The sequence below is a fragment of the Sphaerodactylus townsendi genome, linkage group LG13 (assembly GCF_021028975.2).
Source record: "Sphaerodactylus townsendi isolate TG3544 linkage group LG13, MPM_Stown_v2.3, whole genome shotgun sequence".
NCBI lineage: Eukaryota > Metazoa > Chordata > Lepidosauria > Squamata > Sphaerodactylidae > Sphaerodactylus > Sphaerodactylus townsendi.
This window is the reverse complement of record NC_059437.1, coordinates 17,200,616-17,226,583: the sequence shown is the minus strand read 5'-3', so window position 1 is coordinate 17,226,583 and position 25,968 is coordinate 17,200,616. Positions and strand designations below refer to the sequence as shown.

The following is a 25,968-nucleotide window of genomic DNA, read 5'->3' as shown; positions in this document are numbered from 1 at the left end:
TGATTGTTTCTTGTTGATATACTTCTGCAGATTTCTTCTTGAAACTGCAAGGCATCTATTCAAACACAGTGGAAAATGGAATACTTTAGCAAAGGGCTTGTTGCGCCACAAAGGAGAACACCATTAATTTCATGCCAGTAGTATTTCTAGAGTGTAACCTTTTTTATTATTTAAAACATCCAGCTGCTTATTCAGGAAATCCACTATCTCCTCTGATCCAGATGAAAAGGAAGAATGGAGCTGTGTGTCATCTGCTCTCCTATTGACATGGCACATTCAAGATCAAGGCAGCACCTGCTATCAACTTAGTATGTTAAAGAGGAAGTGGGTCAGAATAGATCCTTATGAATGTTACTAGCACAAGTACCACTGTCTCAAAGAGCTGTCCCCCAGCAATGAAAGATGAGATTGATAAGCTAAGGAGTGGTACGCAGTTTCTGCATTGGCTGGATGAGTGAGAAGGATCATATAGTTATGATACCAAAGGTCTCTGTGAGGTCAATCAGTGCTGCATCTTTTTTGACCAATCCTGAAGATGGGGTCTGAGGAACAGTGACTGTCCGGAGGCCACGGAGTGACCTGCATGGGCAATTGTGAATTTGAACTTGGGTTTCCTGGGTCCTAGTGCAAAATTCAAACCAACAAACCTCACTGGCCGTGTTGTACAGTGGACTGAGGGCATCCTAACCCAACAGTATAATAAGGCCAACAATGAATAAAGACAGAGAGCGTACCTCAAAATTAACTTGAGTGCTGAAAAGAAGCTTACATTGCACAATGGATTATTAATGGTGAAGGGATTTTTTAATCTTAGGAGTGCTGTTGTATATTGTTGGAAAAGTAAGAAAAATGTACTTATTCTAAATATAAGGAAACTTTTGAAAGTGTACCGAAAAATCTTTGTTTAAGAAAACAGCTGAAACACTTAATTACATAGTCTCTTGTGGTCCAAAAACTTGTGTGGATTGGAAATTAAAGCTGTCACCACTGTGTACCTAGGCTGTATGGTTCGTGCCATGCTTGCCTACCGCTTCCCCTTCATTCTGCCACACTTACTATTTTCTTCACAGTTCTCTTCTTTGGCGGGGGTGGGGGGTGGGGGTGGGGTAGGGCAAAGTACAACACGAAACATGGGTGCAGGGTAATATAAAGTTGTTACAATAGCTTGCATGTCGAAATTAATGGTATGGAATATCCATTCAAAAGAACTGAAGTAGTAGTAGTGCCACTTAGGGAAAAATATTCCGTAAAAAACAAGGGAAAGGGTAGCTACCTAGAGCTGAAATCGTACCTGATGGTTTAGCTAGAGAACCAGGTTTGATTCCCTACTCCTCCACATGAGCAGTGGACTCTTGTCTGGTGAACTAGATTTGTTTCCCCACTTCTACATATGAAACCAGCTGGGTGACCTTGAGCTAGTCACAGTTCTCTCAGAACTCTCTCAGTGCCCCATACCTCACAAGGTGTCTTTTGTTGGGAGAGGAAGAGTTTGGAAGCTGCTTTGGGACTCCTTAATAGGTAGAGAAAAACAGGGTATAAATCCAAACTCTCTGTCTTAAATGGCAGAATTCTTAAATATAATGCCGAGCCACGTGGAAGCCTTAACTTAGCCTCTGAGTTGTTGTGAAGCATAAATGGATTTGTAAGTGCTTTAATTCTTCTCTTTCAACTGAAGGGTTTTTAAAAATCAGAATTTGTATTTTGACTTTGTGTAGACTTGGTTTTGTTTTATTAGTCTCTTGCATTAAAAAGAAAACTTACAGAATTTTAACTCTAGAAATGTTAAAACATAGGAATGCTAGCAGTTGGCTTCTTGTTCTCCTGTGGTTCTTGTAAAACCATTTTCTTCTATGCTGCCTGTTGCCAATTTAGGGAGACACCATAGAATTTGCATGTATAAAACATGATTGTCTTCATGAATCCCACTCATTAGCCAAGTGATAGAACTCTTGCAGAGAAGCTATTAACTTGTATGTAATTTAATCTCTGTTGGAATTCAGTACATTTTTTGGGGATTAATATGATCTTTAAAAAATGAACAAAATAGAACTGAAACTTATTACCTGGACAAGTTTAACAGTTGAGAATTATTCAGTGATTATATGCAGGCTTCATACTAATGAATGATTCATCCTTTTGACTGCTTGTTCAAGAGTGATGGTAATAGATATTGTACCTAGGAGACTCACAGCGGGAAGAGTCAAATCCACTCACTCACTCACTCACTCACTCACTCACTCACTCACTCACTCACTCACTCACTCACTCACTCACTCACTCACTCACTCACTCACTCACTCACTCACTCACTCACTCACTCACTCACTCACTCACTCACTCACTCACTCACTCACTCACTCCGCCAGCCCCCAGCCCAATAGCCTGCCTGTTTGCCTGGCTCTTGCTTCTGCAGGGTGTGTGGCGGCTCCCAGTTCTTGCTTTCCTGCTCCCTCCTCTGCAACACTAGCAAGACTGTAAAGATACCAGACACAATCCAACCAAATTTAATCTATGTATAGTCGCAGGCTGTCATGGCCAGACTTGACTAACTGTTGTGGGTTTTCTAGTCTGTGGTCATGGTCTGGTAGTTTTTGTTCCAAACATTCAACCCACATCTATGGCTGGCATCATGGTACCCTAGACCAGGGTGTCCAACCCTGACCCTCCAGATGTTCGTAGACTGTGATTTCCATTGTGGACTGTGGTTCCCATCAGCCTCTGCCAGTGTCTGGTGCTGGCAGTGGCTGATGGGAATCATAGTCCACAGATATCTGGAGGGCAGGGTTGGACACCCCTGTCCTAGACATTCTTATTTCCCCCCCTTCATCTTACTTAGAAACTCTTTTAGAGGACAGTTCAGGATACAAATTTATAAAATTTATAATCTACCAGCTACTCTGTGTTCAATATAGTGCGGCCTATCTGTAATGAGGCTTGGACGACATCCATTTGGGATCATCTGCCCTGAGAGTCAGAAAGGAGAGAGGAACAATCTCCATTATGGGCTCCATGCTCTTCTGACAGTTGAGATTGTTTGCTCTTGAAGCAGGTGATTGCAGAACAGACATACCATTTATTTACAGAATGGTCAAAAGCATTTCTGCTGTTTCAGTTTTATGTTGAATAAAATATTCTTCCTAATTTTTCATTTGGTGCAAAAAATCAGAACATGATTTATTACTGCACAACTTTTGTGTCGTAGTTATACAATCAAACAGTTTTATTGATTTATGACTTATTCAGCATCATTCCCAATCAAATCTATTACCAAACCTCTTTCAATTAAGAAAGACTTATAGAAATTTCTTATAATGCTTCTTGCATTCATAACATTAGGAGAGATTTTGGATCTGCTATTTTGATTTTATTTTTAATTGAAAATGTTTTTCAATATTATTGCAAGCTGCCTTGAATCATGAGGGAGGCTGGGAGATGAGTGTTTTAATAAATAACATAATAAATACTAACATTGTTTCACTAGAGACCTGTGCAGTATTATCGGAAGTGTTTATATAAGGAGGGTGGGGAAAGAAGGGAGGAGTAACTGTTTTGTGACTTTGTAGCTTGTGTAAAGCTGTTTTGCTTTATCTTCTACGTCACCTTCTGTTTCCCTTCTTATATTAGAACTAGCAGTAAAGCTCATTGCGCTAAACAATACAGTGGGCACTAAACAGCTGTTAGTGGCGGGTGTAGCAGTGAGGCCTTGGGAAGCAAGGGAGGGGGAACACTCCTGCTTGCTGAACTGAACACACTGAACTACTGAACTGAACTACTCCTCCCCCACCTCCCTGCTCAATCAAGCACCCAGGATTGGGCTGTCCTCCCCGCACCTCCCTTCCCAAGGCCTGCAGACCATGAGAAGGGAGGTAGGGGGAATGATCCTGGGCACTGGACTGTGCTCCCTCAGTCCAGCACTGAGAATCAGGCCCTCCTCCCCCACCTCTCTTGCCCAGGCCTGCAGACCTTGGGAAGGGAGGTAGGGAGAACAATGCTGGATGTTGGACTAAGCTTGCTCAGTCCAGTACCCAGAATGGGCTCTCCTCCTCCCACCTCCCTTCCCAAGGCCTGCACCCAGGATTGGGATGGGCAGAAAGATCTGTCCTGGCTCTCCCCATGTGACCCCATGAGGTAGTGGAAGGTCCTGTCGGCTGCCAGTTACTGTCTCCTACTGACTTGCCCTACTCCAGTCTGCTCCCGGTGGGGGTGGGGCTGATTGTATTGCTTATCACCACCCTGATGTCCATGGTGAGTGGATTGGGGTTGATGGTATGGTGGGCTGCTGGGTATTCCTGGGTCAGCTTCAGGTGCATTGGGGGAAAATCAGGGGTGGCAATAGATGTCTTCTGTCCATGCCCCACTGGGTCCCGCTTGATCCTTGGGGGGACTTCAGACAGCAGAAAGGTGACTGGGAGGGGTCATGCTATATGTGTGGGACACTAGCCAATTTCTGGGCAGGACTCATCTTCTCGAATCTTTGGCCCTTTCCACACAGCGGAAAGGGCGCCTCTCCATCCGCAGAAATTATGCCTGTGGAGGGGAGGGGGCTGTTCGCACGGGAGTGTTGCCCTCTGACCTCCAGGGGTCAGAGGGCAGCATGGGCGGGTCTCAGCAGCCCTCCAGACCAACGCTGGAGGACGAGGTGAGTGGGGGGGGGATGGGAAAGCGGCGCCTTTGGTGCGGTGCAGTTTGCACTGCGCCGATGGAAAGGCGGTGCTTTCCAAAAACCTCCCTTGGGAAGGGAGGTGGAATGCGGCACCTTCATGCCGCTTGGGGCCGCACAGGACAGCACTACTGCGTTGCAGCAGCACTGCCTGTGTGAACAGCTGCAGAGGGACGGTGTTTTTGCCATCCCTGGGCTGCTGTAAATGGCCTGTGTGGAAAGGGCCCCTCACACAGGAAGGAACAACCAACTTAGTAGTAGTGCCTTTAGGGTTGAAACATGCAACATTCAGTGGTTTTAGACCCTGCTCAAAGATGTTTGGAACTTTAAATATTAATGGAGGAGAAAGTTCTTGCTGGTGAGGATTTCCTCATGTACCTTTAGGAAGAATGGAAATCAAGGGAACTTGAACAAAAGCATATGCTGTAAAGAAGGGATACATGTTTGTGTAGACAGCTGCGTCTCTCCCCCTTCCCCCGTGTTTCCTAAAGCAGTTCATTTTTTTTTAGTCCTTCATAGGATTAATATGTTTTTGAAATTGCTGCTACCTATGTGGTGGGGCAGCTAGATTGAAGTCCAGTAGTATTATAAAGACCAACAATATTTTGTGCATATGAGCTTTTCAGAGCTTCCATTGTAAGAGAGCTTTGACTCTCAAAGGTTGATACCTAGAAAATCTCATTGGTCTGTTAGGGTGCTACTGGGCTTGAACTGAGTTGTTCTACCACAGACCAACACAATTACCCTCTGGGACTTTCAGTAGGGGATTTCAGAAGCATTAAACATTTCTTCCCTGAAAAGTGCAAGTTGCTTTATATAATCACTGCACCTTTGCTTCTAAAAAATATTGACAAGTATCTGAAGGTTCCAAAAATAATCATAAATATAACATACTGCAGATGAAGACTGAAGTGTGCTTGAATAACTTGAATTGCAGGTTTTGCATTTTAATAACAAATATTATAATGCAGACCAGAGTATTTGTGTTGCAAATGTGATCTTTTAATTGCTAGTTACTTTAACTGGTCTTTTAAAGCTATGAACTTAAATATTGGTATGTAACACGTTAAAAAGTGAGATTATTTCACTTTGGTATAAATAGTCTCCTTATTATATGAAATGAGTACTGGTATATGCATTTCTGTACAGTTCATTACAGATAAGCAACTAAATAATAAAATGGGGAATATGAAAGGTGATTCAACTGTCATGTCTGAATATTGTGTTAAAAGAAACAGGACCAAGCTTTAGCACTTCAAATTAGCATGTCTACAGCAAAGGAAGATGAGCAAAGTAATGCTGATAGGCTGCTGCAAGCAGAAAGAAAATTGGGAGACAGTAATCCTGTTTAAAAATTATCCACTATGAACTTGGACTAGAAATTGGAATGTGCAGGTGAAAGCTTTGAAAATGGATTCTGAAAGCCATCATTCAGGGATCAGTTTAAAAAGAATTGAAATGGAAGATATGCTTAAATTACCACTGCACATTTGAAAATAGAAAATATACAGGTATAACAGTTATTGGGGAAAAAGATGGTAAAGTTTTTGTTGTAGGGTTTTTTTTAAATGTATCTTTCTGGTGCTCCTTCACAAGTTGTATGTGTATATGTGACTTGAGAAAGTGTTTTTCAGGTACTGCTTTATGCCACCCTCTCAATTAATTTAAATATTTCACAAGGCTGTGTTTAAATACCTTTTGGGAGAAAAAAAATTCTAGCTCTGAAATCCTCTCTTAGCTTTTGGCAATTCTTGATAATGCTGCCAGAAGGATTTAGATGCTGAATACTAATAGTGATAAGTACCAAACAAACTCCAGAAATCACTGGATATAGAAAACATTTTTTTCAAATATACATCTCATATTTTTCATCCATTTCCAAGGAAATAAGATATAATGCAGCGTAAAGTGCTGATACCTTGAAAACTTTCTCTACAATTACAATTCAGGCCTTTATTGGCATTCCATGTTACAATAAAACAATTGTCCATAAAAAAGATAAATACGTCAAACATATACACATAGTGATAGTCCCGTGTGTAATATTTGTAGTTCAGACTCTTATCAATAGTGTAGTCCAAACGGACTCATCAAAACTGCCATTCCTACATACTTATTTGCAGACCAGACTGAAGGCTTATCGGCAGAGCCTAGATATCATAATAACATACAATATTAAAAGTTTTACTGTAAGACACAGGGTTTGTTGGGGTGGCATCAGGTAAAAGGTAAAGGAAAGGGAACAGGGAGATGGATGGATAATTGGTCTGACACAAGTAGGTTGCCACTGCATTCAATTGTTATACCATCTGGCAAACAATAGTAGAACTACGACATCTTTCTATAAGTCACCCACAATTTGTTTGACTTTGGATGACTGTGAACCTATAGGTTACTGGCAGAGGTAGGCACTGTATATCAGTAGCAAAGGTTAGTGTAACCAACATTATTGTTGTTATGATGCTAGCAATCTAATTCTTAGTACCCATCTAGGGTTACATCTGTAATCTTTAGGAGGTATTTTGCTACGCTTTCGCAAAGATGAGGGTCAAGGTTCTCTAAGAGTAAGGGAATCCTAAGGGCATCGGTTAAATGATTGTATAGAAGTGAAGTAATGAGGGGTTGGTCATTCTGATCTTGGCGAATCTTGCACAATGAAACAAAGTGTGCTGCAGTGTCTCAACTTGGCCCGAGTTGCATGGGCATAGCCTCTTTTGTCTATCTATACGTTGGTATCTACCTTTAAGGAGCATAGAGGGCATTAAATTGAAAGAAAACTTTCTTTATATCTGAGTCTAGTTGTTGCCCTTGAGTTTTATTATATAAATCAGTGTAGAATTGTGTAGTGCAGAATTTTGTATTTTAGTACCCGGGTACCAAATTACTAGTAAATTGTGTGGCACAGTGACCACATTTGTGCTATAAATTAGCCAATTAGCTCTGGGTAAAACTCCTTCCCAGCCCTGTAGAACTAGTGAGTCAAATGTTTGAAATGGGATATACAGTGAAGGTGTAATTGTGTCTGTAGTGGAGACCAGCATACAGGGTCAGAAAGAAGGATGACACAGACACACTATGCTGGGAGGAATCAGGCCACAACTTAATTGATTACAGGTTCCTCAGGTCTTGATGTAGCATAGGCTGGGAACAGTGAGTGCAGTTGACAGTCCAACTATTGTCAACCCTTTACCCAACCTGCGTGTTGCGGTAACGGTGAGCAAAGGACTGGAGTTAGGGTTGGAATTAATGCAATTCCTAAACACTGTTCCTAGCCACCACTATCCTCCTAGAGCAGTGGTGGCAAACCTTTGGCACTCCAGATGTTATGGACTACAATGCCCATCATTCCCTCCAATTGGCCATGCTGGCAGGGGCTGATGGGAACTGTAGTCCATAACATCTGGAGTGCCAAATGGTTCGCCACCACGGTCCTAGAGGTTTTGCTAGCCCCAGGGTTAGCTATCCTGTGGCCTTCCACCCAGAGCCCTTTAAGGGAACTCCCCTTTTGGTCATGAAGGGCACTCAGCCTGCATTATATTTCCCAGCTAATGCTTAAATGTCAGCAGCCAGTTGTGAGGGTTGTGCTCTTTTTAACAGTTCATACCAGCATACACAGTAAATGTATTCTTTGCTATGGGGAAGGCGAAAACTCCAGGGCCAATCAGCCAATTAGCTGTGGGTAAAACTCCTTCCCAGCCCTCTGGACCAGTGACCCACTGCAGTCATAGCAAATAATGAGTAGCCACACTGAAAATAAAACCTGACTTCATGGGGAGGGGGGGGGGTGGATGTTTGTCAAGGGAAGTTGCTGTATGCCAGACACATCTTCGGCCTTCTACTTTCAGTCTGTGCTGTGTTCTAGGATAAGCATCCCAATCTCTGTGCCCCACCCCATTCCATTAGGGATCTACCTTTGGGGTGGGCTGCAGGAAGCTGCTCGAGAGCTGGCTGACTGATAGCCAGTACTGGGCCCAATTGCCCCAAATCATCCTTGCTCATCCCCCTTCCACCCAGGGACAAACGGCCAATCCAGCCTATGGCGTCGCTGCTGCTATACATCACCTGTTTTCTAGGGTTGCTTTTAGGAACGGATGGATTGTGCGCCTCCTGAAGCCTGCAGTCTGGGATAATAGAGATACCGGTGTGCTCTCCCGTTTCCAAGTTAGCGGAGGAAGCAGAGTGCAGGGGAGTTGTTCTGCTACCTAACTCTCAACTTAATCCAAGATCAGTGAACAAAGATAGTGATGATACATAATGTCCAATGAGCATATGAAACAAAATACAGGTAATATGCAGAGTTTAAAATGTAAACTAAAGCACTGGGACATAATTTTATGCCTTATCAAGCATGCCATAGTACAGAATCTCTCTACCTTAAAGGTAGTTTCATGAGAGATGAACTCAGACATTTCTCCCTGTTAGTCTAAATTCACCTTCAATGTTGCAGTGACTCCTTTTTTTAGACTGGTCTAAACGTGTGAATTGGCCTACATGAAGGGGAAGAACATCACTCATGGGTGTGTGTGTGTGTGGGGGGAGGCAGTCACAACATTTGCTTGAGAGTGCTAAGGCAGATTTTGAATGGGAGCATGCAGAAAGAGCAACTGTGCTGCTCACTTATTTTAGGCACTGTTGGTAGAGTCGGATTACTGTCTCAAGGAAGGTTTCCTGTTTGGTGTAGTCATTGTAATGGACTCAAAATCGATATACTGCAAGCAATTCCTTAAATTTGACCTTAACAAGAAGTGTCTGCCTTAATTTGACTGCCATGTAAATTGTCACTATCTCAATGCTGGTGCTGGAGGCAGAATACCTTGATGAAGCATGTCTGACTGCTTGAAGATACATAAAAAGGATTAAAGAGCCTGGTGTGATTTTTGATATAATTAATTACCAAACACATACAAATCCTGTTAGAGATGCTATGGGTGAAAAGCAACATGAAAAATTCCTGACCTGTCTTCATTAAATGCAGTCAGAGACCATATAAAGCTGTAGGAGCTGCCTATTAATAATAACAAGTCTTCTGAGATAAACCAACTTCCTGCCACTTACCAGACCACAGAGCTAATTCATTTTCTTTGGTGAAGATGTTTTCTTATTCTTGAAGGGTTCAAGCCTTGAAGGCTCATTTGCTGATACTTGAACACCAGAATACCCCCTTGAATTATGTAGCTCAGCTGCTATTTTGCTGCAATGCCACCACCTCAACAGGAAGATGAAACTGTTGTCAAAACCTCTATCTCATGGTTTTGTTGCACTGCGAACAAGACATGCATTCATGCTGTATTAGAAACTAGACAAAAGAACAGTGAAGCAGCAGACAATCATTAAATCATACAGCAAGACTTTTAAACCACTGCTTTGACAATTGCAAATTCAACTTCCTTCAGTTGGTGTCCTTTGTTTCAGAAAAGAAAAAAGAGAGAAATTATTTCAGAGCCATATGAGTTCATCATATTGATGCACTGCAGTGTTAAAACGAAGGCTTGCGGTTATAAATTGGTATAGAAAGTTAATTGTGTATAGCCGTGATTTCCAGTCTGTACTATGGCATGCTTGTATGCCTCAAATAAGCCATCACACTGTGGGTATTCGTTGCTCTGCGACCTCCAAGGAAGGGTGGCCATTCACTATTGATGCTGCTTGTTGCCCCAGTGGCTCATCCCCTTCAGGGATAGGGCAGTATACTAAATTAATTAAATAAATAAATAAATAAATAAATAAATAAATAAATAACAACAACAACAACAACAACAACAACACCATCCTCCACTTGATGAGAATGCATATTTTTTGTGCATTCTCTGCGTGCTTGATGCAGCCTAGGTTGCAGGTTACAGTCATTAAGGTTTGGTATTCCAGAGAGATCTAGCTGGGGAAGACAGCCCATACCTATAATAACTCTCTATTACTTCAAGGCAAAGCGGTGAATCAGAGTCTCTTTTCAGTAGGTTGCTTCTCTCTTAGATGCCCAAAGTAATTATTTGCTCCTCCCTTTCCCTAATTTTGAAGAGCCTTGAGTGTCTGGACCTAGGTGGGACTCCTAGTGTTTCGGATTCTTTCTCAGGGAAAAAGAGAAGATTTTATTTGGAAAGCAGCATGAGAGGAAAGGAAATGACTTTATTGGGAGGAAAGACCCATGGTAACAATGCAAAACTGTTGAACAAAATATCACCTGATGCCACAGTAACTATGAAGTTGTACTTAACTTAGTCCATAGAGTCAAGCACTCATCTTCCTATATGTTGTGTCCTTTGCATGTTCCAAAGGAAAATGTGCATGGCAGATGCTATGTCCTAAAATTTTAAAGCTTACACTCCTCATGTTGAGATTGGTGCTGTCACTTTGTTTGGCAGAAATACTGCGAAGTGTTATTGTGGTTTCTTTTTTGCCATCAAGGCGCAGCTGACTAATGGCTATCTCATAGGGAATGGTAGTCCATAACATCTGGAGTGCCAAAGGTTCATCACCACTGTCATAGGGTTTTCAGAGCAAGATACATTTGCCATTACGTGCTTCCACATCACACCCACGGTATTCCATAAAGGTCTCCCATCCAAACACTAGCCAGGGTCAGGCCTGAGAGTATGACTGGCCCAAGGTCACTCTTTTATTTAATCTTTTATTTAATCAGTCAGATATTCAACTTTCTCATAGCCTGAATTTAAAAAAAACCAAAAAAACAAAAAAAACCCCTGAAGCCTGACTTGTAGTACAATCCTAAGACTAGGATCTGAGAGACTTAGGTTTGAATTCCTACACTGCTATGGAAGCTTTCTGAGTGACGCTGGCTAGATCACACACTCTAGCCTAACCTACTTTACTGGGTTGTTGTGAGGATAAAATGGAGGAAAGAAGAATGATGTAAGCTGCTTTGTATCCACATTGGGGAGAAAGATGGGAAATAAATGACGTAAATAAATAAAAAATACCTCCTGAGCCCATTTACTTCAATGGATTTAGAAGGGTATGGCCTTGCTTAGGAATGTATTGTTGTATATTCTTGATTATTTAATAACCCTTCCTCCTCAGAAGATATTAAGATTTGCAAATCCTTGGATTTTTTTTCCCCAAAGCCTTCAAATAACTTGCTTTGCACTTGATATCCGTTTCAGTTTGCTAATGTAACAGTGCATGTACAATATGTGACAAACACCAAGGCATTAAAAAACCATTATCATTAATAGCTGTTGTATTGAAAGCCACCATTTGGAGGAACTAAGTGATCCATAACAAAAGACATTTAAAAGCCTTATGGGTCTAAGTGACCAACATAAAAGCAAAACAAAATAAGGTAAATTAGAGCTTTTGTGTTTGTTTGCCGGAGCATAAAGCAGTTCACAGTAATCCAAACAGAGTAGAGAGGGTAATTTTCACTGGAAAAAACCTAGGAGTTGTCGTCAAGCTTTATTGACTACATAGTTGGTATATGTTGTGGAAGAACTTTTCCTGTGGTATCTGCCATTTGACACTTGAATAATTCAGTGTGTTTATACTATAGATCCAAACCAGCTTCAAAATCTGCTTACTGTTGTGGTTTGCAGCTGTGGAAACATGGAAACTATATTGCTGTGTAGAAGTGAGTCTTGTAACTTTCTGTCCAAAATTACAGTGTTCTTTGGGAAAGCCATGACACTTGACAGTGGTTTTCTACAATTAATATATTTTCAGTTCTAAATGTTTTAAGTGTTGAAAATCATGAGTCCAGGTTTCTCTGTTGATGATGAAGAAGAGTTTGGACTTATTACTCCATCTTTCTCTCCTGTAAAGAGCCGGGGGGGTGGGGGGTGGGGTGGTGGGGGTGGATTACAAACTCCTTTTCCCTTCCTTTTCACACAACAGACACCTTGTGAGGTAGGTGGGGCTGAGAGAGTTATGAAGAACTGTGACTAGATCAAGGTCATCAGCATGTTTCATGTGGAGGAGCAAGGAATCTAACCCGGTTCTCCAGTATAGAGTCCCTGAATTAACCACTACAGCATGCTTTCTCTCTGAATTTAAAGAGCTGACATAGATTAAGAATGGGGTTAAAGCTAGATAAGAAATATGGATTTTTTAGCTTGTTCAAGAGCAGTTCAGAATTAGTTTTGAAGCTTGATTGCCTGCAACGTGGTCACTTTTTATTTTTGGTGGCTTTTAAATATTTTTTGGGGGTAGATTACAGGTATGGAAAGTTGATGCAGTTGTGAAGCATTTTGCTATGGTGTAATTGAAAATTCATTTCTATCTATAAACTTGAAATGGCTTTAAAAAAACTATGCAACTTTATGAAAGTAGATATTTCCACCCACTTTAAAGGACTTTATTTGTACTTCACATTTGAAGTTGACTTTTAGAATAGACAATATTGCAAATGTATTTTAATGAGCAATGGGATAAATTTTGGATGTAGAACAATGCAATATTCAGAAGAAAAGTTGCAAATGAGGATGTTAATGTGAAAATTTTGTTTTGAAAGTATGTAAAGTAAAATAAGTAACATGGGTGTCAAGACTTGAAAAGGGCTTAGAATTTTTGATAAAAACAAAGCAATACAACGGAGTTGAGCCCATTAAGATGTTTGTTAAAAATGAACAAGTTGTACGTAGAAGCAGATTTCATGAAAGGAATAACATTATTTTTCATCATTCAATATATTTTCTGTCTCTTTAGCTCTCCTTAGAGCTTAGGCCAAAAGTACTGTGTGGTATAAATAGCTGGGTAATGTGCATTTTCACATTTTGGAAGGTTTCAGCAGATACTGCTGCTGTAGCTTTAAAAAGAAAAAAGCTTATTGAGAACACAGTTTAATAGAAAACTTACATAGTGCGGAAAGTTCAGCAAATTAATAGAGGCTAATTGTTGGGGTTTCTTGAGAGAGTGCCCCAAGTTTTAATTTTTTTTAAAGCTGCAGAGATGATGTGTCTACCTGATATGCCTGAAACAGAAACTAGTTTTCTGTTACATCTTGGATTGATGGGTACAGCATAAGTCAAGAAAGTAGATTCATGGCCTAAGTATGCCTAATAAGGATAAAGTGGTAGTTAAATTGATTAAAACATAGTGGTTGGTTTGTCGATGCAGATTAGAAGAAACAGTTTTTAGTAGAGTTGGTAATGCTTATTCCATTTCCCTGTGCATAAAACTTCTTTGGAGATCTTACCTGTAAAATGTTTTGCCAAAATTTTATTACTACTATGACTCAGTTTTATAGCTCTTCACAGAGTACATTTTGCAATTCTTCACAAAGCGTTTCAATTTTCATTTATCGTCACACCAATCCTTGTGAAGCTGGATGGGTGAGAGGGATGAGAGAGCAAACTGTTTACTTCTCCAATAACATTTTTGTTGCATTAACTTTTAAATTCTATATTATTTCAAGAGGGGGAAAATCTGAAACAGATATCAAATTATGCATATGGTATGAAGATAGTAATATTTTCGCTAAATTATGCAGTGCATATTTATGAGAGCCGGTATAATTCTGTGTCTAAAAGGGTATGCTTTGAGCCAAGAAATCTCCACTTCAGATTTCCCTTAACTTCAGGTCTTACTACATGCCTTTAAGGTAAGCCATTATCTCTCCACTACCACTGTGTAGTACAGGGACAATAAATCGGATCCTCTTTATAAGGCTTCTGTAAAGTTTGTTGAGAATTTATGTGAAACATTCTGAGCAGTTGAAATCCCCTGTAAAAATGCTAAGTACTCCATGCATTAAAATATACATTAACTCAGTGCTAAAGCAGAATTTCCCTAAACTGTTGATGTTTATGACTGTTTAAAAGAGAAGTGTACCTATTAGTTTTTTTGGGAAACAAATTGAAAAATAATTTCCTTGAGGCAAAGTAGTGCAAATGTTTTCAGGGTGGCAGTTCTTTAATGAAAAGAAATGAAGCAGTCTAGCATTGACTGAATAAGATGAAAAGTAATTATGATGATGTTGACTCATTATAAACCACTGAACATTTTAACCAGCTCATTCCTGCATTCAGGCTGTCTTTTGGTAGAATTTACTTGCATAAATGATCTAAATGAACATTTGCATAGCCTAGTATGAGATGTGCAGAATTATAGAAGATTGTACTTTTGAAATTGCCAAACATATGCCAATTCAGCAGTAGTGTAGGATAAGCTAAATTTCTAAGGTAAATCTGATTTTGCAGTGTTTTTAGAGTATCTTCCTATAAACTTGGAAGGTTTTTATTAATTTGTTGAAATAATGTCCAAATTTAAATGGCGTTTCATTAAACTATTGTGGGGCCAGGACCGCGTCTCTGGTCCTACACAGCTGAATTAGTTTAAGACTAAATTAGAAAAACACCCAAGAAGCAATTTTGAATCAGAAGATAAGTGTACTGGACAGCATAAGTATCTGACCAGGGTGTCCTCTAAAGGGCAAGAGGCACACCCTTGATACAAAGGGACCAATTTTTATAGACGCAAAAATACAGACGTCACACAATCATCATAGTCCATACCTCTTTCACGTGCTACCATGTGTGTTCAAACCCCATTGGATCAGATCTGTCTCCTGGTCACATGAAGACAGCCTCTTATTCTACGTCAAACGCTGCATGCTGTTAGTGCGTGCTCTCTCTCTGTGCATATACAAAGGGCAGCAATAAAGCTAGCCTCTGCATCCAAGAATAACTTGTTATTCTTGGTTTGCTCCCAGAGAGAGCTATACCTCTAGGGCATGCAGGCTAACATACTTTAGGATCATAAAACTTCCTTTACCATTTAGAAATGATTTAACTTCAAATGATTAACAAATATTGATTCTAACAACAATTATACCTTCGATTCTAAGACAATAGAATTATGATCAAATACAAGTAAATGTGAATCACTCATTATCATTTCTGTGTTCATTTAACATAAATAGAAAAACACTTTTTCCTTATTTAATTAATCACATTGATTTAGCTATCCCTCATTGCTGGTCCTAACCAAGAAAACAAGGTCATAAAATTTATATGGCTTCTGTCATATAGTAACCTGTAGTTACAAGACCCTAAAGATATCTATTTGTACCTGCCTGCATCTTCGCTAGCAAGCTGGTAACATGCAGGCCTGCTGGTCTGTATACAGAGAGGCTTCCATTTTGATTCTTTAAATCTTTGGTTCATGTGAATTAATCTTCCTTGATTAAATACAAATTTTATACATTCTGGCCCATCTCCACACTATTCTGTGTTTAGCAGTTAAGAGCAGGTGGACTCTAATCAAGAGATCTGGGGTTGATTTCTTTTCATATCTGGCATATCTGGTTTTCCATCTCTGTGTGCCATTTTGTGCAGTTTTTATTCATTGTACCTTCTTTTAGTTTAGAAGTTTTGGAGGTCTGAGTGCTTTCCAAAATGCGCTTCTTTTCTTCATTTTGAACCTCCTTATGTTCCATTTTCACTTTGACCTTGCCTATTAAATGATGATGCTACTTCAGCAGTGCCGAGCAGAGGTGAAGAGAGAAATTTTGCTACAGATATATCATAGGAGAGGGATAAAATTGGCAGTAAAGTAGTACAAAAAGATATAAATTTATACCAGTGCTTGAAGATTAAAAATGAAATTTAAGTCCAAGTATCTTGTTTTGATTAAGACGTTTGCACTGAGCACACATTTCAAGTTTACTGCTCTAGGTGTTTTGGAAAGGAATGCTGGGGAGTATACTCATGAAATCATTTTTTGAAAAGTCTTGCATTTAGTGCACCCGTTGTGCGAAATGCAGTGGGCTGGCATCTTTAGACAGGGCCTTGCCTGTAGTGGCACTAAAAAGGTGTCTTCTGAGGTGCACTTCTCTCCTGAAGGAGGTTTGTTTTGATCCCTTGCCAGTTCAGTTGTTTTTCAAAGGTGGTGACGATAATGGGATGTTGTGACTGTGTTTTTAATGTCTGCTACTCTTTTTTATTTCTGGTTTGAATGGCTTCTCTCTGTTTTGTACACTGCTTTTTTGGTTTCAGTGTGCACTTTGGTTCTTTATGGCTAATTTGTTGGTAATAGAAACAAAAAGGATAGATACTCAAATAAACAAATAATTATGTGTCCAGGAGAGAAGTACTCACAACCCATTAATGCCATCCTTATTACCATTTCTCCAGCTCTCAGATATTTCAGTGGACTGTATTTTAATCAAGAAGGCAGTCAGTGTAATTCAACATACCCTTCCAATTATGTTGCTGGTAGACACATTTTTGAACTGTGATAATTTATGATCCTCTCTCTTCCAGATTTCATATTTTGCCTATGATTATCTTGATTATTTGTCTCATTTGAGTCAAACTCGTTAAGGAATAGGCATGAAAAACAGATGCTTTAATATATTTTTGATTACATTTGTCTATTGGTAATTTTTTTTTTTTGCTGCCAGTGAATTTTTTAAAGCAAAGTATTTTTTTTCACAGAAAATTAAGGGTATTTTAATCATTATGTATTTTTTTATGCAGCTATCACTATGTTAGTTGAGCTTGGCTAGACATTTGCCAAGAGAAGTTTTCTCAATATAATTTGGAATGAGTAACTGTTAAAATATTAAATGTCTTATATGCCATTGCATGTTCTGTATAGGCTAACATGTTAAGGTGCTGGAACTTAATTGGTCCTAAAAGGGTATAGAGGCCAAGCACATAAATGGCTTATATTGATTACATTGATTATCTTAGAGAAGTTAGATTGTATCTATCCAGAGAGATGCAGCAAAAGAAAATCCTGATGGTACCTTTATATTTTCATGATAATATGTTGCTTATTCAGCACAAATCATACTGCTTGATGATTTTTGTGCTTCATTATTAGCTGAGTGTATTTGCAGCGTTCTGCTCTTATGATCAATAATAAGAAGAATTTGGATTTATATCCCCCTTTATCTCTTCTGTAAGGAGACTGAAAGGGGCTTACAAACTCCTTTCCCTTCCTCTCCCCACAACAAACACCTTGTGAGGTAGGTGGGGATGAGAGAGTTCCAAAGAACCAAAGTCCAAAGTCAACCAGCAGGAGTGAGGAAACAAATCTGGTTCACCAGATAAGACACTGCCGCTCATGTGAAGGAATGGGGAATCAAACCCTGTTCTCCAGATTAGAGTCCACTACTCTTCACCACTAAACCACACTGGCTCTCTATAACTATATAAATATGTAAAATATTACAAAGGTTATATGTATTCATATTACCACACACAAAACAAGTACCTTGGAACTTTTCTGATTTGTTGTTGAGATGTACCTGTAATAGACAACCAGATTGTAGAGGATGCCGGTTTACTGAGGAAACTCACAATAAAAGTGTCAGAAGGAGCAAATACATGCATTTATGCATGGGTAGGTTACAACGGTGCTTCAACTAACATTGGTTGCTCACTGTTATGGACTACTCAGTGTCCATTTGCATTGTATGCTCTTTCCTCTTCCGTCATTTTCTTTGTAATCACTAGGTGATGAAGTGGTACCTCCAACTGTATTTAGACCTCCCCATGGGACCAGTATTAACTAATTTGAAAAAATGTGTTTGAAATCAATTATGGTTTTACTCATTTTCATAGTAATGTGGGTTACTAAAAATTCACAGGCATTACTTTTGAAGATTCTGGCATTGCTGTCTTAGTGCATTATCATATGTGGCTTAAGAAGAAATCCAGTACTCCAGAGTTCATTAGTCCCCTCCCCTACCCCCATAAGTATTTTTACTTGTCCGACAATTGATGCGTTCTTCTGAACAAATTGATACTCATTTGGGCAGCTGTGACAGTTTGATCAGCTTACACCTCCCTTATTACATTATGAAATTCCGAGCTGAGACATTTATTTTCTTTCACACTCATGCAAATTATAATTGGCATAAGATAAGGGCTGGGCAGAGGGTATAAAGGAAACCAGTATCTTCTAGGTAAATTTGACTGATGCATATTGATCAAAGTAGGTAAGCATGATTTGAAGTACTTGTAAAGATACATTTTTAAAAAATAACATACCAATTTAATTATGATTGTGATTCAAAGTAGAAAGCTTATTGTTACAGCAGATAGTGAGTGCCAGTTGCCTTTGTTAATGAACAGGTGGTTATGCAATATTTGTATATGTATACAAATATATGTGTTCCATGCACCTTACTGTTATTTCCAGAGATATATGTAAACATAATGATAGTTTGAGAGTAAAATTGTGTTGTTTTGGTAAATGATTAAAGATACTGACATGTTGGGCCACAAGCCAATATGCAGTTAAGCTCAGTCACTGAAGTCGGTGTACTTAAACACATTTAACTGTTGGATTGTGGCCATCATTTTCTCAGACAAATAGACAAGAGACATGTTTGATGATACTGGCTCTAGGTCTCTCCCCCCTCCCTTGTGAACAGAGTAGGTTCTTGGGGGGGGGGGAGTTAATTTTTAGCTTGGTTGGTTTTTCTACTACATGATCTCCTCCCTGTTGGAAAACTTACTTGAAAATTTCACTGATGCCAAAGCTGTTTAAATTCCATGTTAAGAATTGGATTTTAATTGTTATTGGGCTGAATTTTGTTGTATTATATACTGTTTGTATGTGAGTTGCCCTGAATCCGGCCTTCGACTGGGATAGAGCAGGGTATAAGCCTAAAATAAAGTAACAGTATACTTGCAAGAACTAAGTAAGTAAGAAGGAAATATTGGCTACAAAAGGAGAAAAATCTGACTTTTATTTTAATGTGTTAATCAAATGAGTGTCTCTTGTGCTTTTGTTGCATTTTAAGAAATAACATATTCTTTTTTTCCTATTAAGGGAGGACTGAAAAACAGTAAACATGAGTGCACTCTATCATCCCAAGAATATGTCCATGAATTACGGTCAGGTATCTCAGAGGAAAAGCTTCTCAACTGCTTAGAGTCTTTGAGAGTGTCTCTAACAAGCAATCCAGTCAGGTGAGCTCGGGAAATTATTATCAAAGGAAATTTTCATTGTAATTTGTAGTATTACAGAGTTATCTGTTCCAAGGAAAAATGCTGCACATAGGAAAATACATTATTCCTGTTCTCTTGGAATATAACTGGTATACAATCCTGTAAAACAGTAAGCTTTTCAAAACAATAGGTACTTTTACACAGTCAAAAACTGCAGCTCTTATTCTGATCCCAGTTACTGCTAGTCAAAAACTGCTTGCTTGAGTGGGTGTTCTTGGGACTAGAGCAGTTGCATAAAATTTGTTAAAAATCTGGATGGATGTTTATGACCTCTGCGGTGAAATGATTGATCAATTCCAACATGTTTTCTTCCTGTTTGGAAATTAGAATACATTGAGGTTTACCAAATGAGGGTACCTTTACTAATGGGGTACATGAATATAATTTTAGAATAACACCAGTTTATCTGTTTGAATTTGGCAATAAAAGCCCAAGCTACATTCTAGAAGAGCCTTGAGAATCAGCATGCTACATGTGTCCACTTGACCACCCTGTAATTACTTGATAAAGTATTCCTGGACTTCACTCCCTTGCACCCAATACTTCAGTTTGCACGTAGGAGTAATTTTGGTGCAGAATGAAGCGGTTGCACAAAAGTTGTCTTGGAATGAAATTTTGAAGTAGCACCCAACTTCTGATTAGCCCAGAAAGAGAATTCCCAGACTGGAGGGAAAAACCATAAATAGGGGAGTCCAGCATCAACTCATTAGTAGGCTTTCAAACTGGGGGAGGAGGGATTGCCTTGAACTAATCTCTAGGGCATGGGGCGTTCATACATTGTAAGAATATCTACGTAACCACTGCATTTTTCTTTGTTTTTCCCATATTCTGCATAATTCTACCTCAAGTATCTATTCTCAAGTATCTATTCTTCTCAAGTATCTATGCTTCTGGGAATATATATGCAGCTAATAAACCTTCTAAAAACCTGTTCTCTGGATTTTGGGACTAGACCTCTAGGATTGTAATCTGACTGCAAGTCTGCTACTTGAATTTCACACCTATACTAGATACATAGTGCTGAATTGGACAGCTCCTTCAGCTAGACCTCTGGACAGCTCCTTCAGAGAGAAGGGGAAGGGTGACTTTTTCACATATGCACATAACAGAAAGACAGCAGAGTGACCGTTTAGGGGCAACCTGGATCAATAGCAGCATCAGTCTAGGAGACATTTAGTGCTGTGTTGATCAAACACTCATGATTTAAGGGTCTCTTTGTAGTGACAGACTGCAATTTTTTTAAAAAACAAAAACAAAATTGCTCCAGGCGTCCCAGTATGCAGTGTTTGGGACTCAAAGACAGCCAGGGAAACCAGGAATAAGGGTATAGTTGCAGATAGTATTTTACTCTTTAATAGACATTTGAATTAAAGTTTGATGTAAAGATAAACAGATGGAACACGGCCAAATTAACTCATCCCATAAACTTTCTCTAGCAATATAATACAGTATGCTACCCAATAGTTGTGTGGCATTATCTTTTTGCTCCTTAATACCTGACTACTTGAAATATGTTCAATAATGGCCTTACACATGTTCTCCATCAAAATAGCAATTGTTGCAAAATTGGGTTTTCTTCATGCTGATTTTCTACTGTTCTTTTTTTTTTAAGTTTTAATAAATGTTTATTCAGCATGACAACAATACAAAATAGACATACATTGTCTCACAATTAAAATTTACAAGAAATTTACTTAAAAAAGGGTTCTACTGTTCTTAACAAAAAGTCAGCATGATCTGTACATTTATAGGGGCCTGCTATGCGTCATAATGTATGGGAAACATTTTTATATACATAGATGATGTTGACTGGAGCTTTTTCCCTGGCTCGGTAGCATTTTTGCGGTTTTGTAATAAGAATCCCCAGTTTATCCCTGCTTTTTACATCACTGTTTGTATCCAGTTCAGGGATTCTGTCTTTGTGTTGCATGCTTTTATGTCTGATTGATACTTGCATGAAAAGTGTTTTCCTTACCTATACTGCTGATAATAGTGCAGTTAGCATGGTTTATACAGAGAAAATATGTCAAATCTAGCACATTTTGTGGTGGTGTGGGAGAAAAGAGGACAGTACGTTTTTCCACAGAAGGTTTGTAAAATTGTCGCATAAAGATGGCCTTGACATATTTGATCCAAAACAAAGACAGAGGAAGGTGAACTGAGTCCTCTGAGACATGTTTTGAGAGATCCAACTTGATGGAGTCGTTCTGACAGCACCATTGCTTCATTGTTTTCCCTACCTTCTCCATTAACTGCTCTTGCATTCAGTTCATGAATAAGCATTATCTGCTTTGTGTAAAAGTTTCCCGTTTTCCTTTTTTGTTGTCATCCAAGTCTTAATTGTCTTTTGAGTGAAATGGATATGCTTGGGCTTATCTTTCTCTTCTTGTACTCTCAGTCACTGCTATAGTTTCAGCTGCTGTCTTTGTTCAGATGACTTTCAAATCTTCCCTTTAACAGCTATTTGAATTCTGCATTGTTGAGCTGTATTGGGGAAGCATCGTTGCTACTACCTTTTGTATTCTTGTATACTTGGGTTCAGGTTCAGCCAAGGAGACATTAGCTAAACCAATCTTCTGCTCTGATTGTGACTTGAATTGTATTTGTCTCCTTTTTTTCTCTTTGGATATATGAGGGTAAGGACTGAAGAAGAGGGTGGTCGGTTGGTTGTGCTTCTGCTTCTTTATATTCCTGCAATCTTACAATTAGTTCTTGGCCATTTTTTTTCTTGCTGTCATTTTACCTCATGGACAGCCCCATCCAGTGGGCTGAGCACTCGACTGCAGCACCATGGTCATCCCAGTCTGTCACTCCAAGAAGGTTTCTTGGAGGTGTGGGGAGGGTAAACATGCAAACAAGTCTCTCCCTGCACCGGAAAGTCCCATAGGCCTTAATGAACTTATGCCACCGAAAAGATGGTATAAGTCCAAAGCCCCAGGCCCTGGTTCAAGGGGGGCAATGGCCAAGAGGAAGACTAGTGTTCCCCAGCCACACACTGGTGCTGCTATGCCAGTGGCAGGGATGCAGGGACACTGGTGCAGCATCCCATGCTGCATCCCACTGCCATGGAGGGCTGCAGTGGGCGTGCACAAGTGGATCTGCCCCTCCATCAGGGAAACAGTGGATTCTCATTCCCTTGGGTGCCATTATGCATAAAACCTTCCATGAGGCATAAAACCTTCCTCTTGACCCCTCCACTGTGTGGTATCATTTCGGTGTTCATGTCTATTTCAGTCAATATACATACTTTAAAAGAATGGATAAGTAAAGGAAGGGGAGAGGACAATATAAACAAAAAAAGTATTCATTTGTTTCAAAAAGCATCTGACCAATACTGCTAAGTTTAGTTGTGGCATCTCATCTGCAAAATGCCACACACTCTCTGCCATACCTGAGAGTTTCTTTATCTAAGTTTCAGCGCATGGGAAGATTCATGGCTTACTGTGGCTATTGAATAGGCTATTTGACTATCACATTTGTGCTTAGAATTCACAAGCGATGATGATGTGTGATGTCCCATGTTACTGGAATGCAGCCAGCGACTAAGTTATAGGCAAATATGTTCAAGGGCTCATGGACAAAAAGGTGGCTTCTACCTCTCCAAGAACATAATAATAATTCAAATGAACCGCAGCAAATGTCAGTCAGTATGTTCATTTGGAATCAGATTCCATCTGGTTCTGCATACCTACATAACTAATCCTGGTTGGTAGTTCCAAAGTGATGATAGCTTAACAGAATCGAATGAGCTCATAAAACAATTTTGTGCTGAATTAAGATATTTTAATGCTTTAGTGTTCCTGTGTAGACATTGGGCAGTGAGACCAAGTAGGTGATGCAGCATCCTTCATTGGATCTTCTGTCAAAATCTGTGGTTTTGAGCTTATAAGTAGGACCAATGATTACTTATTTATTTAAACTTTCTACCATACATATTGTTAAAGGCTTTCACAGCCAGAATCACTAGGATGTTTTGGGTTTTCCGAGTTGTATGGTCGTGTTCCAGTAGTATACAAATGCTAAACTGGGAGAATTCCACTTAACACATGCAAATCATACTTGCATACCGCATCTTTAACACTTTTAACAATTGCAAATGGCTCTTCCTCCCAATCCGGAAAACCCACAACATCCTAGTTTCTACCATATCTTTTCAAATTACCAGCATGTGTTACAGAGTCATAAAATTACATTCACATAGCCACAACACTGACTCTTTTCTCACGTACTTAATAGGATCAAACAGAATATAAAAGCTTGAAGAAGACTTGAACTTGAAGCTCCTAAAACTTAACAGTTAAATACTGATAGAGCACTATGTAGACTTTCTTGTGGAGAGTGTTTAATACTTGAAGCGTCAACACAGAGAAGGCCCTGCTCTTTATAGTCTTGCCCAGTTCAATGGCTATAGATCATAAGACAAAGACTTTTAAAATGTGGGCAGGTTTGTATGGACCCCTTGGGCCCCCTTCCTGGAGTTTTGTGGCTGAGCCAGCCTGGAGATATTGTTCCTTTTAAGTGGCCTTTGAGATGCACTGTATGTTCTGCAGTGCATCTCAAAAGGCATCCTGGACCTCAGTGGCTCTGCAGAGCCATCTAGTGATAGAGTGCTGTATACACCCAGCCAGAACAAATATGCAGAATATCACTCCTCCCCACCTCCTCCATCAAAAGCCACAGTATGCTGCCAGTTCTGTTTGAGGGTTTCTGTTCATTCACATTGCTAATATGAAAGACCAAAGTCTGTGGTGTTTTAGCAAAGAGAGGAGTGAAGTGTCTGCAGTAAAAATAATGCTGTACAATAAAATATGAAGATCCCTGAGTGGTTTGTCGGATGAATGGGAATTATAGGTGCTTGTGGCTTTCATGGAGTATTATCAAATACTTGGAGTGTTTAACACCCTGCTTTTATATATATATATGTAGTATTTAAGTATTTAAGGATGTCAGTGATTCTAAAAACAGTAGCACTTTAGTTGCATAGTGTTGTAGGTGTCCTCCAGGTTCTCTTTTGACAACTTAAATGTGTGTCAATTTTTCTGTTTGGTGGATTAAAAGGATTTGAGCAGGATATTTATAAGAATGGAGGTAATGTATTTGGGCTTTGTATAGTATCAGAAAAACAACTAAAAGACACTTCCCGAATGCCTGCTCCTCTTCCCAGACACCTGTATCGCCACACAGCAGTTTACTTCACAGTTGCGACTGCCATCAGTTGCAGCCTTCCCACGGGGAACAGCTGATGCCTACGCCTGCTTCTCAGGTAGCTGTATATGGTACAGTGACTGTAATTATTCCTCCAGAAGGGCAAGGGAGAGAGTGAATAACCACCACATTCCGTTTTTGTTTGTGTTGTTTTTTACATGTTCTGTGTAAGCCCCACCCCCAAGCCATGTGTGCATGGCGATTGGCTGGAAGTAAGTCATCACCACCATGGTTAGCCTTTGATACAATAGGATATTCTGTGTTCCATCTAACTTTCAGAACTGATGATGATTCCACATAGGCAAGAATGCTTTGTTGGAGTGTTAATTTCGTCTACGCAAATGTTTATGAAAAAGTGTAAATATGTATTTAATATGCCTTCTGTTATTCCACAGCTGGGTTAACAATTTTGGACATGAAGGACTTGGGCTTCTGTTGGATGTTCTTGAGAAACTTTTGGATAAGAGACAGTAAGTACTGAAATTTCAAAGAAAGGAGTGGAGAAGAAATAACATTTAACTAAATGCCTTTGTTTAACATTTCTTTCCCTTAAAAGGCAAGAAACTATTGACAAGAAGAATCAGTATAAGGTTATACAGTGCCTCAAAGCATTTATGAATAACAAGGTAAGATTTTCAGTTTCGTTTGGTTTTTGCTTTGGATGAGCTCAGTCGACAATTATTACTGACTATATTTTAAAGAAATTATTGCAATAAATTGGATCTACTTAGCCTATTTTGTGTGGTCTATTCCTTCTATTAGAAAAGACAAATTAAGAATAATGGACAATTAATTTTGAGATTACTTCATTGATTGAAAGTGTATAAAATGTGTTTTTTAAATGTTTTTTTTAATTTTCAGTATTCTGGAAGGTCTGAAAAGAAGTTTAGTCTCTTACTGAAAACTGCCTACAAAGAAAGAAACATTTTAAAAAAACAAAATTGGACGTAGCTGATTTTTTAAAAAAATAAAGAAATTGGGTTGTGTCCTAGACAGGCCCTCAGGAACCAACAGACAGTCCGGACCCAGTTATTCAGCGAGTGCAGCTATTTAATGAGTACACAAGGCTAGGAACAGAGGCCTGCAAATTTTAACACAACATTGTCGCCACAAGATAGCTGCAACTTCTCTTTTATAGCCAGCCTCCCATTCCCTAGTACAATAACTTCTTGCAGCTGGGTTACTTTA

The 25,968-nt window shown here is 39.4% G+C and overlaps 1 protein-coding gene across 5 annotated transcripts in view; it reads left to right on the top strand.

The window, feature by feature from the left end:
- Positions 1–25,968, top strand: part of DIAPH2 (diaphanous related formin 2) — a 413,545-nt gene that overhangs the window by 30,514 nt on the left and 357,063 nt on the right. For all 5 annotated transcript variants that reach the window (XM_048514791.1, XM_048514790.1, XM_048514789.1 and 2 more), the window contains 3 exons: positions 19,397–19,536; positions 25,176–25,250; positions 25,337–25,406. In XM_048514791.1, coding sequence (XP_048370748.1) covers positions 19,397–19,536; positions 25,176–25,250; positions 25,337–25,406 — 285 coding nt within the window. The remainder of the gene's footprint in view (positions 1–19,396; positions 19,537–25,175; positions 25,251–25,336; positions 25,407–25,968) is intronic.